Source organism: Myodes glareolus, chromosome 12 (genome assembly GCF_982192425.1).
Source record: "Myodes glareolus chromosome 12, mMyoGla1.1, whole genome shotgun sequence".
In the NCBI taxonomy this organism is placed as follows: domain Eukaryota; kingdom Metazoa; phylum Chordata; class Mammalia; order Rodentia; family Cricetidae; genus Myodes; species Myodes glareolus.
Window position 1 is genome coordinate 64,247,219 of NC_142037.1, and position 17,194 is coordinate 64,264,412.

Below are 17,194 nucleotides of genomic sequence, written 5' to 3' on the forward strand. Positions count from 1 at the left end.
CTGCCTTACAGCAAGCAAACATCTAGTAATAAAACATATTTACAACTAGTAAATCGTTGCGTAGTGTGCAGCTGGGAGACAATCAGAAAAGCTGACTGACACCTGCTACTTTTAGCTGCAGTTTCCATACCAGTCTGCCCAGAGTCTCAGCAGTTGACAGTCACACTAGAGAAAGCAGTCACAGAGCGTCAGCAAAACAATTTAAGTCATGTATTTTGCTCATTATGGGGTTCTATCCATGACCGTGTCCTTGTTTTCACGTAGAATAAAACAAACTTACTTTAGAACTAACTCTACGACAAGCGTTAATTCTCCCACTTCCTCGGGGACACAATGGACATTACTGTAAGGAGAGGAAGAGGAGGACTGTGTTCAGAATAAACCACCCTCTACACCAGTGAGGATGCTGGAAACTCAAGAAGCATCAATAAACGAGACACAAGGTTTTGTCTTTAATTCTAAACACACAGTTTTCTAGGTTTTACTGAATGACATTTGGTAACTCATACGCCAGTCATTTTCCTTAGGCCTACATTTAGTGATGATGAGCTATACTTCTCAGTAATTTTAACATGGATCCCATCTTATAAACAATTACATCTCACTCCGGAAAGCAATTATCCCCGAAACGCAGGCTGGAGAGAACCTCCTACTATACAACCCAAAGGAGAAAAACAGTAACTGGTGGAACACAAACTCCTCTAGATCCGTCTCACTTGCATCAGACTGATGGAGTCGCCAGCCTTCTGTCACAGTCAAAGCACCCAAGACCTTGTTAGGCCACAACATTTATAGCATTGGGCATCTCTCCAGGACACAAAAGCTACCGTATTCCCTGAGACCCAAAATAGATCGGCTGTGTCCTTGCTGGGAGCTATCGCAACAATTCAAGGCATGCAGAAGAGACACTGCAAAGTCAGCCCGCCAGGGACTGTGCAGAGCACCAAGGTCTAAATGGAGAGTAAGGGCAGCCCTTCAGCTTTCGTTGTAAACAACAGGTTCCAGCCTGCACTGAACACCCACCTCAGATCTACAATGTGGCACATTCACAACGCGGACTTACAATGTAACTCAGTACTGCAATGCACATTTGGTAAGTGGAGAAACTACACTTTATTGAATTGGAAATAAAGCCCAAGTTTATAGCTATAGAATTAGCCATGGCCGGGTCTTCCTTTCAGGTCCTTTGACAACCTGTTTGTCCGTGCTAATGAAATTGCTGCTTGGCAGCTGACATCGACAGAGACCAGTTCCCTACCGGACTGGCATGTTAGAGTTTCAAGCATCGTATCTGACTGGAACAGTAGCTCTCAAACTTGAGGTTGTCTTGGGGGCGACAGTGTGTGACTTAGGGGTGGAGGTTTCTTAAAGTCCACAGTAGTGGACCCACGTCCAGAATTTCTGATGAAGCAATCCTGAGATCAGACCAGGCTTCTGAATGACTGACCAGTGGTTCATGGTTCTCAACCTATAGGTCGTGACCCCCTTGGGGTCATATATCAGATATTTACATTACAATTCATGTCAGTAACAATATTACAGTTATGAAGTAACAACAAAATAATGTAATGGTTGGGGGGCATACAACATGAGAAACTGTATTAATCACAGCATTAGGAAGGTTGAGTACCACTGGCCTAGACGATAGTAAAATTGCTCACGTGTGTCCACACTTTAAGCATAAATGGCCATCCCAGAGCATGAAAAATTACAATGGTGAGTTGAGTAGCAAAATTCATACCGTACATCAGAATAACCTGTGGAGCCTCTATACCAGAGAGGCCTCAGCTCACTACCAATATATTGTGATATGATGAGCTCAGGATTCTGCTTCTGAAAACTTGCTAGCATACAATCAAGACCAAGAAGACTGGCAGAGAGGTTCATCCCACTTCACTTCTTATTCTGGAGGTTCCTAAGAGTGAAAGTAAAGGATTACCCGTGTTCTAGCGGGTGCACATATGGGCAGCATTAACTGGACATGGTGGGGTATAAATATATATACACAGTAATAGAAAAAGAGATCATTGATAAGCAAATCGACTGTGAGTCTATAGTGAGCCATTTTTTGTTTCTGCTCAGCTATCAGGCATGTTCACTCTGAAGAACTCTGCTTGGTGTCTTCCTACCGCGCACTCCATTACAGGGCAATGTTTGTGTTGTTTAAGTCATGCTTCCACAGTGGTGCACGACCTCATTAGGATTCCCCTCTTATTCTCTCCTAAGAGAGGTTACATTCCACCATGAGTTTTGGGTAAGATAAACCATAGGCCTCTCATAGTAACAAGTAGTCTAGGTTCTGATCAGGGAGAGCGAAGTAATAGGCTGGAGTCCTGGTCATCTTCCATGATGAACATTGTGCCACTTCTGGGACGCAACAGCCACAGAGGCGGTGCCTGAGTCCGATGAGGGAATGTGTCAGCAAATACAAGCTGAGGGAAAGCGTGCAAAACAGTAATCCATCTAAATTCAGGAGTGTCAAGATCCAGAAAATGAGGGAAGCCTGATGTGGGGTTCCCCTCTGCATGTTGTAATTACTATTGATTAACAATGAAACTTATTTGGGCCTTTAGCCAGGCAGAACAGAGATAGGTGAGGAAAACTAAACTGAATGCTGGGAGAAAAAAAAGGTGGAGTCAGGAAATGCCATGTAACTGCCAGAGGAAAAAGATGAGAGCTGCCAGCTGAAACCTTGCCAGCAGGCCATGAGCCTAGTGGTAAAATATAAAATAATGGGTTAATCCTAGATGTAAGAGCTAGCTAACAATACACTTAAATGATTGGCCAAGCCTATAAGCTGTTGCACCATGCAAACAGCATTCATATCCTGAACATGGCACCCCAGCCCTAATACCTTATGATTTAGAAAGAAGAAACCAAAGTGCAAGGGGAAACATTTTGCTAATATTTAAATGAAATACAAAGATTTACTAACTAGGATAAAAAATTATTTCTATTACTTTATACTGTCTTAACATTTTATATCAGCCTCTCATAATGGATAAAAGAAAGGCAGGAATTTTTTTAAAAAAAAACACTATGAGATAGAGAAATGTTGAAAGCTCTTATAGAACTGGACATCAGGATTTGACCTCCCCCATTTCTATACATACGCGCCTCTACTTAGAATCTCTGTGGTTTGACTTCAGATATCAGAGGCCAGAGAACAAACCTAGACCTTTAGAAAAACTTATTTATGATATTTTTTTAAAAGATAGTACAGCTATATAGCCCAGGCTGATCACCAACTTCAATCTTGCCTCTGCCTTTCAAGTGCAGGAATGACAAGATTATCTTACTGCAGAATTAATGAAATTGAAGTTATATTCCCCACCACTGCCACCACCGGGAAATCTTCAGTGAGCCAATCAGGAATGAAGCAAGAAACAGACGTATTTACCTAAGATAGCCCAGCCCAATCTTACCCTAGAGAAGATGTTTTCCAAGGAAGAAGTTAAGGATCTCTTTGCTTTGTTTTTCAGAATGTCAAGCTTGAACCTCCCGCCACTTGTCGAATTTTCTGGGATGGTATTATTTGGAACAACCTAGAAAAAGGAAAAAAAAATGAACAGCAAAGTTATAGTGCAGACACACTCGGGGTTCAATGAGGCTTTAAATGTAGGCTTAGGAGTAAGTCATTAAAAAACACAAGCAACCTTCAGTAGCTCAATTAAGAAGGAATAATTTACGCTCCACACTGTGAATTGCAAAGATCATAAGGAAAGGAATTTACCAATGTAAGCAATAAAAAAGACAGAAACAAAACCTTTTCTCCATGCCTTTCCATTTCACTCACATATTCCCTCTTCATTTACCAAAAATTAAACTCAGGATGTCCGTTTTTATGCTGCTTTTTAGCTGGCTACAACCATCCCTTTCTAAGGTGTCTGTTTTGAGTACCAATTACAGGGACAATTAAGTTTTCCAAGAGCAGAGCTCTCTGTATGTCAAGCGCAGTCCAACAACGCTTCTGCTAAGTTCCAGTTTCCAAGGCTGGAGAGTGGCTCAGTCATTAAGGGAACTGGCTGCTTTTGCAGAGGACCCGGCTTCAGTTTCCAGCATCCACAACCTTCTACAACTCCAGTTCTAGCGGATCCAGAACCCTTTCTGGCCTCTATGCACACACATGGACAGACAGAAACACATGCAGGCAAAATGACCACACAAAAAATAAATTAACCTTTTTTTTAAAAAGTCTCCATTTTTATTTTATGTTGTCATGAACTTTTCAGATTAGAAAAGCTTCACCAACAACATGAATCTGGTGCCATGGGCAAGTGAAGCTAGGGGAAACCCTGAATGGGCCCTCAGGCACTAGGCAAATGTGGACAATATTGGTATAAATGCTAAGAAGAGAGACATCTGTGGACAACTGGTGTCTTAGGGGAATCTATCTTCCAGGCATGTTAAAAAACAGGCAAAGGTCAGGGAAATCAGAGACCGGAGCAGTCATTCCTGAAGGCTGCTGGCTTCAGGACCATACAGGAGACCCTAAAGGGTCTAATCATCCCCAGCAGCTGGGGAGGATGAGCTGCTTCAGCTGCATGCCTGACCACCTGAGTTAGATTCCTCGGGGTTTGTGGGGAAAAAACTGACTGCTGCAAGCCCTCTTCTGACCTACGCACTGCTGTGCCCTCTCAAAGTGAACAAAACATATTAGAGACGGAAGCAGTCCAAAATGTATGGATTCGGCTGCAAAGCAAGGCGTGGTGATACAATTCTGCCCTGGAAGGGCTGAAGCAGGAGGATTCGGTGTTTGGGGGCAGCCTCAGCTACATATCAAGTGTCTCAGCATCAAAACAATGTATGGATGTAAATAGTGCTGTGAAATACAAAACCAGGATCTATGTGCATCCTCATGAGCTGCGCATGTAAGTAACCTCTTCAATGCTCTTGAAGTGGTAGATTTTTGTTTGTTTGTTTGCTTTGAATCACTGTGTAGCTGAGAGCAAGTTCAAAGCTATGGGTACAGACATGCCGTTCCTCAGTTTACAGGGAAGCAGGTGTGCATATAGAACACTATTGTCTTTGTCACCATTCAGATAAAACACGTGTAGGAATATGTAAAATATAATAGGTTAATGTAATTTTTAAAGTAGGTACACTGCACATCATGAACACACATCATCAATTTTAGGGTTAGGGTTATTCCTACCCAAAATATTAAATTATTTTATATTTTGAAACTATAATTTATCTCAACGTGCCAATGTCTGCTAAAATTCCCACAAACTTAATAAACACTGAAATTTTGGAAGTGTGATAGACTTTCACCCTACAAGAGAGGAGGGCACAGAGGAAAGGAATTTCTTCCATGTCTTGGTGATGTTTGAACTACATGAAAACATAGACAGACGTAAGCCAGGAGGAAGCGGATCTCACCGCAGGGCCTTCCCCGATGTGCACGTGGGTCTTCTGCTTGGCTTCACAGAGCTGGCGCAGGTGCAGGATCACAAGTTCGTTCTCTTCCTGGTCACTGATGGGCTTCATTTTCTGTTGAGCAGAGGAAGCGAGAGCAGAGTAGGGCAGAACAACCTCACTCTCTTGTCTTATCCTCAGATAGATTTATACGTCCAGAGGATAAATGGAAATCTAGCTTTCCCATTCTGCTAACCCTGGGCATGGGCATCTTAGAGGCAATGGAATGCAAATGAAAATTCAGTGATAGGATCGATATTGCTCCTTATGTTTCTATACAGGAACTGTGAAGAGCGTTACCTGAACGCGTTCAAAGATGTCAGCTTGCTCATTATCAGTCAGGGAAGAGAGATGCCTCTGGATGACCAGCTTGGCTCGCGGTGGGTAGAGACCTAAAAAAAAAAAAGGCGAGGAAGCATGAGGTGGAGGTTGGCTGCAGAGACCCAAGTGTCTATCGGCCATGACACTTCACCCTCCACCAGCTGACTCCTAACTTCAGTCTTTCCAAGAAGAGGACCCCGGAACATGGAACCTGATGTCAAACCACTCCACCTAAACCATCAGATCCCACAGCAGACCTGGACAGAGAACATCCATGAAGACGCTAACACTACTAAGCACAGACAACTTCCATTCACTAAACTCACGAACTGACCAGTATGAGAACTCGCAAGGGAACAAACACACCAGCCCAGAGCCTTTGCTAAGCAAGTTAAAAAGAAAGTCAAAGGCTAACCTTAACCAAACTGCTAAGCTTCTAATTTCAGATCGTAAATATAAACCAGCAATAATAACACTGAAATACAGAACGACTGGAACAGGGGTAATCCCCTCTCAGGGACTCACATTCTGAAAGAATAATTTGGGGCAATTGTTTCAGAAAATATTTTACTTCTCTGTATTGTGATATTTGTAAATCTTTCCAAATTTTTTGGTTATTCCTGTTGCGGCTGCTGCTGTTGCTGCTGCTGTTATTGTTGAGAAGACTAATTTTGTAGCCCAACATAGCCTCAAGATCTCCTCACCCCAGTACCCTCATTCCTGTGTGGTGCACCTTTCCAGGCATGCAGTATTGTGCAGTGCATCTTTCCAGATGTGCAATGCTGTGCCGTGCACCTTTCCAGATGTTCAATGCTGTGCCGTGCACCTTTCCAGAGGTGCAGTGCTGTGCAGTTCACCTTTCCAGATGTGCAGTTCTATGCAGTGTACATTTCCAGGTGTGCTATGCCATCAATTCCAGCTAATATTCCACATTTTAAAACATAATTTATTTTAAATCTTTAGAGAAATTTCCATAAGGATGTTTCCACTTTTAATCTTTTAAAAAAAAGTTTAATTCACAGTGACAATGATCAAGTGACCATCCATTCTGAAAAAGCAGGTTCCCACTGTGTGGTTAGCTGCCGTGTTAAGTATTGTCAACTATATGTGGATTACAAAGAAGATATTTAACTACATATAATATATAAAAAACTTTTTAACATTTTTAAAAAATAATTTGATATTGAGCAAAATGCATCAGAGGGTAGAGGTGCTTGGTGTCGAGTTTGAACCCCAGAAACCACATGGCAGAAAGTGAGAAGCCACCCCTCCAAGCTGTCATCTGACCTTCACGTGTGTGCTATGACCCATTTGGACTCACACATACACCCACACACAACAAATACATGGATAAATATAATTTAAAAACTAAAAATAGTATTATTGTTCTCAGACTGTAGTAAATATAGTCTATAACATTAAACTGTAATCTTGATTTTCCATGCATCCATTACTTTTACTTATGATGAATAAGCAAAGCAGTTGACTAAAAGTCCTTTCTTATGACTTAATTTGGTATAACAGAGTTTGAATACAAACACTATCGTCAAACAAAGCATGCTGTCAAGCTTTTTAACTGGATGTCTAAGAAAAGTGCGAAGTGACAACTAACTGAAACATAGATTTGATCACATTTTAGCCGTGTGTGTGTGTGTGCGTGTGTGTGTGTGTGTTGCGGGCAAGGGTTGTTTACCTGTGCATGTGCTGGGGACACCAGAGGTTGTTCTTAGACATATTTTCTCTCTTCCTTCCACCTTATTTTGAAATGCATTTCAGCTTCAGCTCAGCTGTGTTGCCATCTGGCCCCCAAGGCACAACCGTCTCTGCCCCCTTCCATAGCAATGGGCTTGCAGGCTCATGCCACCATGTCTACATCTTAGAAGGGTGGTGGGGATCCAAACCTATGTCCCCATGTTTGTACAGAAAAAAACTTTAACCACTTAGCCACCTCCCCAGTCTCTACATTTTATTTACTCTTTGAAGACTACCTGTATCTCTGCAGACAGCATGGTAAAGAAGCCCTTTAAAAATCATTTCCAAAAAAGGTAGAATTTGGTTCATGACTACCAGGATTAGTGCACAGCTGGTTTGTATAGACCTGATTACAACTGCGCCTGTTGTAATCACTCTGTGAACAGAGACAAGGACAGTAACTTTTCAGCCCCACCTTTCTCGCTGAAGCATACAAGAGTCTATAGAGAGTCACATAGGGTACGGTGAAACTTATTTCAGTGTTAGGAAGCACAACCATGGCTTCTGATGTACTAGCAAGGGCTCCTTAATAGTGTCTCTGATTTAGAGAGAGAAAGGCTCTCAGATGATGTGTTATGATATTGATCCACATTCCTGGGTGATTAAAGGAGAAACACATGAGAGGCTACATGCAGGCTGTGCTTTGGTTTGGATTTGCTTTTATTTTTTACTTTTTTTTGTATCTGAATACAGTTTTCCCCTCTTTCAGGAATAAAAATGCTTTTCTCTTTTAATGCTTTTATTATTTGGTTTGTTTTCACTGAAGACTTTTTTTGATCCAGCTGGAATATCCTGTGAATAGATAAACGGAAGGACTCTCTCTCCCTCTGTACAGTTAGCTAATCCACATAGACTTACACAAACTACACACACAGGCATACACACACACACAGGCACACACACAGGCATACACACACACAGGCATACACACAGAAATACACAAACTATATATACACACACACACACACACATGCACATACACACACACACTGGCATACATAGGAATGCAAAAACTACATACACACACAGGCACACACAAACTACACACATAGATACACACACACACACACACACACACGTTCCATTTCATAAATGTTCCATATGTTTTAAAGTAACAACTATTCTGTAAAATCACCCTTAAAAACTTTAAAACCTGGGTGTTACCTTAAAAATAGCTTTAGATAGTGTAGTTATGTGGATATTCAAAAAATCTATAGTTTGGCACATGCTTATTCGGAGCCTATGGGATAGAAATTACAACTAGGATCTAGAGCTTGGCCTTACTGTGGAGTTTTCCCTGTTTCTATCTGTTACAATGCCTCTCGTCCTGAGTTGCACTTCTCTGCTTACACTCCTGTCTTCTCCAGAGGGAAAAGTCTCTGGAGGCACAGTATGTGGCAAGCATTTCTGTTTCCCCAGCACATCCTGCCTGGTCCACAGCAGACACTCACTTAACAAGTGCTACGACATTGCATCTCAGCACAGATTAAAAAGAAGAAGAAGAAAAAACTTGCTTCATGAGACCACCTCCATTATCTCAGCTTTTCCAAGGACCCTGAAAAGCCAAGCAGGTTTCACTACAGTGCTCAAGTGTCAGAATACATCCCCACGTGAGAGAGGAAAGAAAAGGAAGAATCGAACAGTCAGAGGTGCGTTTGCCTCTCTCACCATTCAGCAAATGTTTGCTCCTTCCCACTGTGCACATACATAACTGGTCTTAAGAGCTGTGGGAAATGCAAGCCCTTGCGTGAATTTGCCTTCAGAAGAAAAGGGAGCGAGACAGAGAGAAAGCCAAGCATGCAGAAGCGACTGATAGTTCAGTTGGGTTTGACCGGGTAAGAGAAATGCCTTTGCGGTTCTTGCTCACAGTGAAACAAAGAACTATTCAATGGCGGTAGGGACTTCAACACATCAACAAGCCAAAGCAAACTCTCCTCATGCCAAGGCCACGCTCTATGGTACCTTCAATCCTCTCACAGAGCTTATGCAAAGAGTGCATGGGGCAGGCCTCGCACAGCTTGATCTGGGTCTTGGCGCTCTGCAGTGCAGCAGCCGTGCTGAAAGCTTGCTTCAGAGTTAGCATGACCTCATCCACCTACAAGAAGAAACAAAACGCGGGTCTATAAAAGTTGGCTTTCATGGAGACATAAAAAAAAATCAGCAATGAGAGCCTTTTATCGATGGCTGACTAAATAATAAATAATGGAATTCTGATGACTAGCAGAGTTGGCAGAGAGTAAACAGCCGTCTTGAAGTCAGATCTTTCAGCCATATAATTAAAAGCTGGACGCAGAGACGTTGCCGTCTGTGGCGTATAATACGGATCTGTTACTCGGATGCTATTTTCAAGTCCCACGGGCAGCTACGTTATCACGGACAGTTTAATTAGTAAATCAAATCTTTGCTTAATTGAATGAGTTATCAGATAAAGCAAGTCTTTGGAAGTTTCCTTGGATACATATTGGGAGCAACAAACTCGAGCCAACCTTCAGTTGTCTTAATAGGCTTCCTTTCCTTCGAGGCTGTTGTTAGTGTAAAAGCAAACAACGTTGTATCTGAGTCAGTTCTGAAGGGAAATGACCCTACAGCCTGGCTTAAAAAGAAGTTGTTTTGAAAGAATATTGATTCACTTCTGCATTTGAAGCCTCGTGAAACTGAAAGGAGACCTCAAAACCCTAAGCAAGCACCCGACATTGCTGCATTCCATTCCGTTGTATGACCAACCTTAGGAAAGCATGGAAATAATTTCACAGCACTCTACAAATAAAAATCAATTTTTCATAAAACACTACTTTATATTACCATAAAAAGAAAGAGCTTTCATTTTTAGAACTAGAAGTATTTAATATTTTTAAATTTTACTTGCTTAATTTAGCATTCAAATAAAATGTAAGTATTTATGTATAATACTTCTTTATTCTTTTTTTATTTCTCATTTATGTCAGACATTGATGGGGCTAACAATAAATTTGGTAGTATAATATGTAGTATGTATGTGTTTGTGTATGTGTGAATATACATATATACATATATATAATTTGTACATTAAGTATATAACTTATATAAATACCTTACATAGTATGCATATGTGTGCTTTTTGCCTTTGGAAATTAATAAAAATCAGCCCTTTGGAAATATTGGATGTTTGTGTTTTCAGATGTTTGTAGTTGACAGTTGCAAGGCTGGGGTAGACTGAGGGGCCACAGGCAGTGGCACCGGGATTTATCTCTACTGCATGTACTGGCTTTTTGGGATCCTGTTCTCTTTGGATGGATACTTTGCTCAGCCTAGATGTAGTAGGGAGGGTCTTGGACCTTCCACAAAGCAAAGTGCCTTACCCTCGCTTAGGATTAGATGGGGGTGGGGTGGGAGGGCGTGTGGAGGGAATGGGGGGAGGGAAGAGAGTGAGAATGGGGATTGGGATTTATTTTTTAAAAAATCAAATAAATTTTTTAAAAGGAAACTAATAAAAATTAGTCCTTTGTAAATATTAGATGTTTGTGTTTTCTGCTCTTTTTCTAGATGAAACAAGGGGCCATTGCAAGGGTGTCTGAAATGTGACCTTTCCTTACCACAAATACTACGAAAATTCCATCTGTCCTACAAAATACTGCATTTTTTCTAAAACCCACCACTTTTTCAGATGACATAAACTCTGTCATAGGGTTAGCGTACTTAAAAGTTCAAGTTGGAGCATGATGAATACAAGAAACGGCGTCACAGGTCACAGGTCACGTCAAAAGGGCAAAAGCAGAGGAACAGAAAGAAATGTCAGGCATACAAATGAAATGCGGGTATTCTTGGCTGTCACCCCAGCACAGTTCCTGTCTCACCAAACAGCATGAGATCAGACATAGAAAGCTGATTCATGTTAACAGGACAAGAGATATGTATCTAGATATTATATATCAAGCTTAAGGATTATATTAAATTTTAGATTAAAAAAATAACTGAAGACCACCTATGCTTCCTTTGTTAGAAAACGCCTTCAGTTTTTCCTGTATCCAGTTACAGGATACATCTTAACATCTGCTGATAAAAGGCAATGATGATGATGGCATCTTAACAACTGCTGATAAAAGGCAACGCTCAGCTTAAGAGCCTAACCAGCCCCATAGTGGAGGGCCCTAAATGTGTTAGGTGGAAGCCTATGCATGACGCCCAACCTGTGTCCGAATGCTCACACTACTGTCATATGCCCAGTCCTATCCCATCCCTCCTGTTCTGAGACAAGATGATGGCAACCCTTGTATTTTCTTCAAATAAGAAATTTTTGTAAATTAGTTCCATTTCTTGAAACATATGGCTCTCTTCCTTGCCATTCGCAATACAAGCCTCAGACTGGACTCTGTCCCTTTACCCATTCTCCACAGATTGCTTGTTTCTTATATATCAAGAATCTATTTTTACAAGTACCGTTCACATCAGATATGAGAGAAAGATGACTTCTAGAATATGAACCTCATTCTTCTGTCAGTATGCCAATATTTCATTAACAATATTGCTCTTATTATCTCACTAACTCTTAAGTTCACATAAACTCTAGATCAGGAATAGCATAGATTTTTCTTTTTACTTTTAATTATACTGTCATAGACTACTTTCTATGTGTGTGTGGAGTTTAGGAGGGTTGTTTAGACGCTGTAACTTTTTTTTTTACATTCTTGAAATCAATTTGGAGAAAGTACTGTAAGCATTTGTGAATCAGTATTAGCTGCCTCCCTAGGGGCAAAGAAGGGAGAATGTGGAGGGCAGTAGGTACGTGTGTGTAGCCCAGTAGGAAGAACACACATTAGAACTGCACAGTTTCTCACTTCATTATAATTGTTACAAAGAAGCAAAAGAACATGGAAACTCTGTAGCTGGAGCTCAGCAAGTGTGGTCTTGGAACATTCTGTCTTCTCCAGCTGCCAAGCCACAACCCTCACCAAGCTGCCAGGACAGGTATTACTGACTCGGCTATTTCATTCTCTTCTGTTTGTCAGGGCTTGAGCTACCCTCTATTACACAGGAATATTTTATATTTATATTTATATTTTCCTCTTGATTTTCAATTCTGGTGCCACATAATGCAGTTAAGAAGCTGACTGATAAACTCTGAACAGAGGCAGCTTTAAACGATATTATCGTAGATATTACCTAGTCTTTAAAATAACGAGGGCCAAGCTCAGCCAGTTAGTGCCTCGTGGAACAGGAGGACACACAGCCAGTGTGGTCTCCAGCACTGGCCAGGAAATGGCCGGGTATCCCACATCTTTTATCATCATTGACAGTTGCTAAAACAAACAAAAACCAACTAAGCCCTAAAATGAAATTAAAAACCCATGAACAAGACCCCCAAATAAGTGGGTTTTACCAAGTTCTTCCTTCTGGGCAAGAGCTATTAATGAGCACATTTGATTGTCCCTGAACCGTGATAGCCTCTGTCCTTATGAGCAAGGTGATCAATCGTATCATCTAAACATGAAGGACGGCAAGAAAAAGAGTTGACCTAACTGTGAACACCTGTGAGCATGTTGCGTGAGGGCAGAGACCAGCTACCCACCATGATCATCTAAGAAGGACTCTGTCAAAGTTCAGTCCTGGTTCCTAAACGGAACCTATTTGCTAAGAAGAAACACCTGGAGAGGAAAATGAAGCTCAAATGGAAGTATCCAGAATAAAAAATCACTAACACAGGCATTTCATATGCCCTAGAAGGAAAAAAAACTGGAGACCCAGAGGAAAGGGATCAGAAAGTGCCATTGTGCCAGTTCATGCCCAGGCCTTCGGGAGTTCAGTGTCCTCATCAGGCATGTGGAGGGCAGAGTTAAACGTAGCAAGCCTCAGGAAGCATGCACAGTGTGGCCTGGGATAATCTTATATGGAGATAATCTTATATGGACAAATGCTGACAGCAGGCTTATGTGTTCAAAAACAATGGTGCTAGGCTGGGAATGGGTTCATTTGATAAAGTGCTTATCTCACAAACCTGAGCTAAATCCCTAGAACCCCTGTTAAAATGGTGGCTGTGGTAGCATGTGTTCAGAACCCCCGTGCTGGGGACGGTGACACGAGGGTCCCAGGGGCTCCCGGGCCAGCGAGTCTTGCCTAAATGGTGAGCACAAAGCAGACAGACATCGTTCCTGAAGATGACACGCAAGTCTGTCCACTGCCCTCCATTCATCTAGGCACACCCGTCCACGTGCACACACATAGATAAATGCAGCCACCTTACACACAAACATGCACACAGATGACAAAATTATAAAAATCAATATTTTCCGTAAAGGCATCTCTAATAATGGTGACGCACACGTCTGAATGTTTGTGTGGTGATGCATGAGAAGCCTGCGTGTGTGGAAGGACAGGAAAAACTTTGAGGAAAAAAAAAAGTCAACGTATTTCTTGCCAAAAAAGTAACTTGCAGATACCAAAGAAACAAAATAAATGATGTGTTTTGAAAAATTAAGACCAGGTAATTAAAAAATAAGGAGAGGACCGTTGTTCTCCTGATGGAAGTATTATCTAATTTGCGACACCATAACAATACTCAACAGGTCAGTGGTCTTCGTCACCATCTACAAGCAACAGGAAATATCACGGTTTTCTCTGTCATTATTCTTCCACCCTTAAAAAAAAATAACCATGGTAACACAGTAACACCTGTTAAAGTCAAGGGCATACACACTTAAAAGTGCCACCATGATCTGTCTGTGGCTCTCAATGTCTGCTCATCCTTCAAGGGTAGAAGGATCTCTAAACGCCATCTTCTTTCCACACTGAGGACTGAGTGCCGCAGAGGAGACTGCAAAGACAGACAGATCCACTCGCAGAAGCAACGGGCAGCAACAGCCCCACTTACCAGAGATTCGTTGGCACACTGGAACACGTAACAAATGTACTGGCTCAGCCCCGGCTCTGGAGACTCCCGGCAGATGAAGCCAAAGTGATCAACGTGCTTTATTCCCTAGATAAAGGGGAAAACACAATACAAGCAGGGCTTCTGGGGTGTTCCCGATAGAGACTGACATAATTTCTACACTTCCTAACTCCACAAATTTCTCCTTCATGGCAATGTGACTAAAAACATAATGTCATTTTACATAAGACATAATGCTCACAGATGCCCTGTTGATGCAAGGGATAAAGACCCTTTGGTTTTTTATTAAAAACAAAAAACAAAGCAAAAGAAAAAACATTGCTAGTATGGTCCATTATTTCTTAAAATGAAAACATGATGTTTGTCTGTAATGAGTTTTCAATTAATTGTCTTAGCATGGTAGCCGGTGATTCAACATAAAACCTTTCCTAGTATATATGAAGATAAGAATCTCAGAAAAAATACAAGAGACAACCCTTAAATTGAATACTGTACGGGTCTATAAGGTTTGTATGGAAATTGCTGGAATATTTGTCAATTTACAGATATTCAAGGAACCACATAAGGAAAGATTGATATTCTTCTTCACGTGCTTGCTGCAAGTGCCAATTATCCAGTCACAAACCTTCGTACTTTCTGTAACCAAGTTAAATGATTTCAGCTGTATTTATTCTAATTAAAAATTCAGGCTAGCAGTTGTGTGGCTTGGTCTCCTGTGGGACTCCTAACAGTGGGAGCAGGGGCTGATTCTAACTCTTTTGCTGGTTTTTGAGACCCTATTCCTCACACTGGATTGCCTTGCTCAGCCTTAGTACAAGGTGAGGAGCTTAGTTTTTCTGCAACTTGATAAGGTCATGTTTTGTGATATCCACGGAAGGTATGTGTTTTTCTGAATAGAAATGGAAGAGGAGTGAATGGGAGGGCAGGGGGAAGGAGGGGGAGGGACAGGGAGGAGAAGCGGGAGGGGAAACCACGGTCTGAATGCAAAATAAATAATTTAAAATTAAAAAAATAAGTGAAATAAAATTTTTATTTAAAATATTTCAGTCTGGGGGCGATGAGATAGCTCTGCAGTAAATTCACTTGATGCATGAGCCTGGAAAACAGAGCTCAATCCCCGGAGCCTGCACCAAGGTGGAAGGAGAGAAGCAATTCCACAGTTAGCCTCTGACCTCTACGCAAACGCTATAGCATGCACATGCACACACACACTAATAATAAATAAATACACTTTCAGTCAGGCGGCGGTGGTGCACGCCTTTGATCCCAGCACTTGGTAGGCAGAGGCATATGGATCTCAGGGAGTCTGAGGCCAGCCTAGTCTTCAACGTGAGAGGACAACCAGTAAACCGTGTCTCGAAAAAACAAAACAAGATAGATGATAGATAGATAGATAGATAGATAGATAGATAGATAGATAGATAGACAGACAGACAGATAGATAGATATTACATTTCCAAAATGATTTCTGAAATGTAAAAACTGAGTCTGAATGCACACACCAGTAAGTAATCAGTACCGTGTTTCAACAGCAAGCACAGCGATTTGAAAACTAGTTGACCGAAAATATGAAGTGTGCCCGACATCTCCTAACTGCAAATGAGAAGAAGAAGTCTCTGGGGTCAGATCTGCTGCTCCGTGCTGTCTCAGCTATTGACTGAGGTATGAGACACTGTGCTGAGCAGCCAACTGCCGTCTCTGGCTTTATTCCTTTTATTCAGTACCAAAAAGCATAAAGACACCTACTGTGGGAAGGTGTGGGGGCTAGAACTGAGAAACAGCTATGATGGCTCCAAGGGTGCTTCATCAGTAGTGACTCTGTTCTTCCTTGCTATAAAATATTCAATCTATCCAAAGGACATGGAAAAATAAATGAACTCTGTAGTGTTTATGTAAAGGTGGGGAAAGCAAAGAGGAGCAAGGCTGTCAGTCTGGTAAAATTAGCTCCATGTGCACAACTCTGGTGAAAGAGCTTTTATTACTTTTATTACTGCCTTAGGACTAAGTCGGGGACCTCACAGGGCCTCATTAGCTCAGTGTGGGTTTGAATGTAGACAACGCTTCCAGAAAGAAAAAAAGAAGAAGCATTTGTAGGTACAAGGTATTCAAAGGGAGGCCAGTTCCTGAACACAGTTTCACCTTGCATCCCTTCATCTCCTGTGAGGAAGTGGTGGGAGTGGGTGAGGAGAAGTGGATGAGCCAGCTGTGGCTGGAAGCCTTCCCACCAGGTTCCCTCTGGCTGCTGTCTGACTGTCTCCTGAACTATACTATCATAACGCAGAGTCTGACTTCCATAAAAGGAAAAAGGCAAAGGAAATCAAAGTTCAGTTTCCACGCCCACAAGTTTGGTTTGGATCTGTTCTCTGTCTTTGTGTGTGCTTACGGTCATTGGCTAATCAATGCATATTGATACATGCTTCCTGGGCAGCTTAGGAAAGTGGGGCCAGGAGGTGCTACCTTGGTGCCAAGTTCGTCATGAGCTAAACTTGGGTTACACATCATATTTGCTGTAGCCCGTAGCCAGTCATGGAGACAAGCTCATTCGCATTGGTCATGTGGAGTCAACACCTAAAGGCTCCATCTCAATACATGAGATTCTAATGTCCCACCAAAAGAGACATGCTCACACCATAAGTCAATAAGTCACAAACCCCTGCAAGGTTTGTGACCTTGCAGGAACCTCCCAATAAACGGACAACTACAAGAAGAGTTAGATATTTTGAGGGTTAAAATCATATTCCCACAGAATTCCTGTGTTCCTTAAATAGAAATTTTGAAGTTTGTAATATAACCTTCCTAGATTCAAATGCTACTGCTTTCTACACTGCTAAAGTAGAAAAT

At 41.6% G+C, this 17,194-nt stretch overlaps 1 protein-coding gene and 1 long non-coding RNA gene across 5 annotated transcripts in view; one reads left to right on the forward strand and one right to left on the reverse strand.

The window, feature by feature from the left end:
- Tbc1d4 (TBC1 domain family member 4) overlaps window positions 1–17,194 on the reverse strand; it is a 166,398-nt gene that overhangs the window by 39,137 nt on the left and 110,067 nt on the right. For all 4 annotated transcript variants that reach the window (XM_087912269.1, XM_087912270.1, XM_087912271.1 and 1 more), the window contains exons 4-8: window positions 14,336–14,440; window positions 9,454–9,586; window positions 5,719–5,810; window positions 5,383–5,493; window positions 3,426–3,545 (exon numbers count right to left, since the gene is read on the reverse strand). In XM_087912269.1, the coding sequence (XP_087768395.1) occupies window positions 3,426–3,545; window positions 5,383–5,493; window positions 5,719–5,810; window positions 9,454–9,586; window positions 14,336–14,440 (561 nt within the window). The remainder of the gene's footprint in view (window positions 1–3,425; window positions 3,546–5,382; window positions 5,494–5,718; window positions 5,811–9,453; window positions 9,587–14,335; window positions 14,441–17,194) is intronic.
- LOC148120276 (uncharacterized) lies at window positions 917–7,185 on the forward strand. The gene is made up of 3 exons (XR_015739494.1): window positions 917–1,093; window positions 3,483–4,871; window positions 5,700–7,185. It is a non-coding gene; the product is annotated as an uncharacterized LOC148120276 (long non-coding RNA).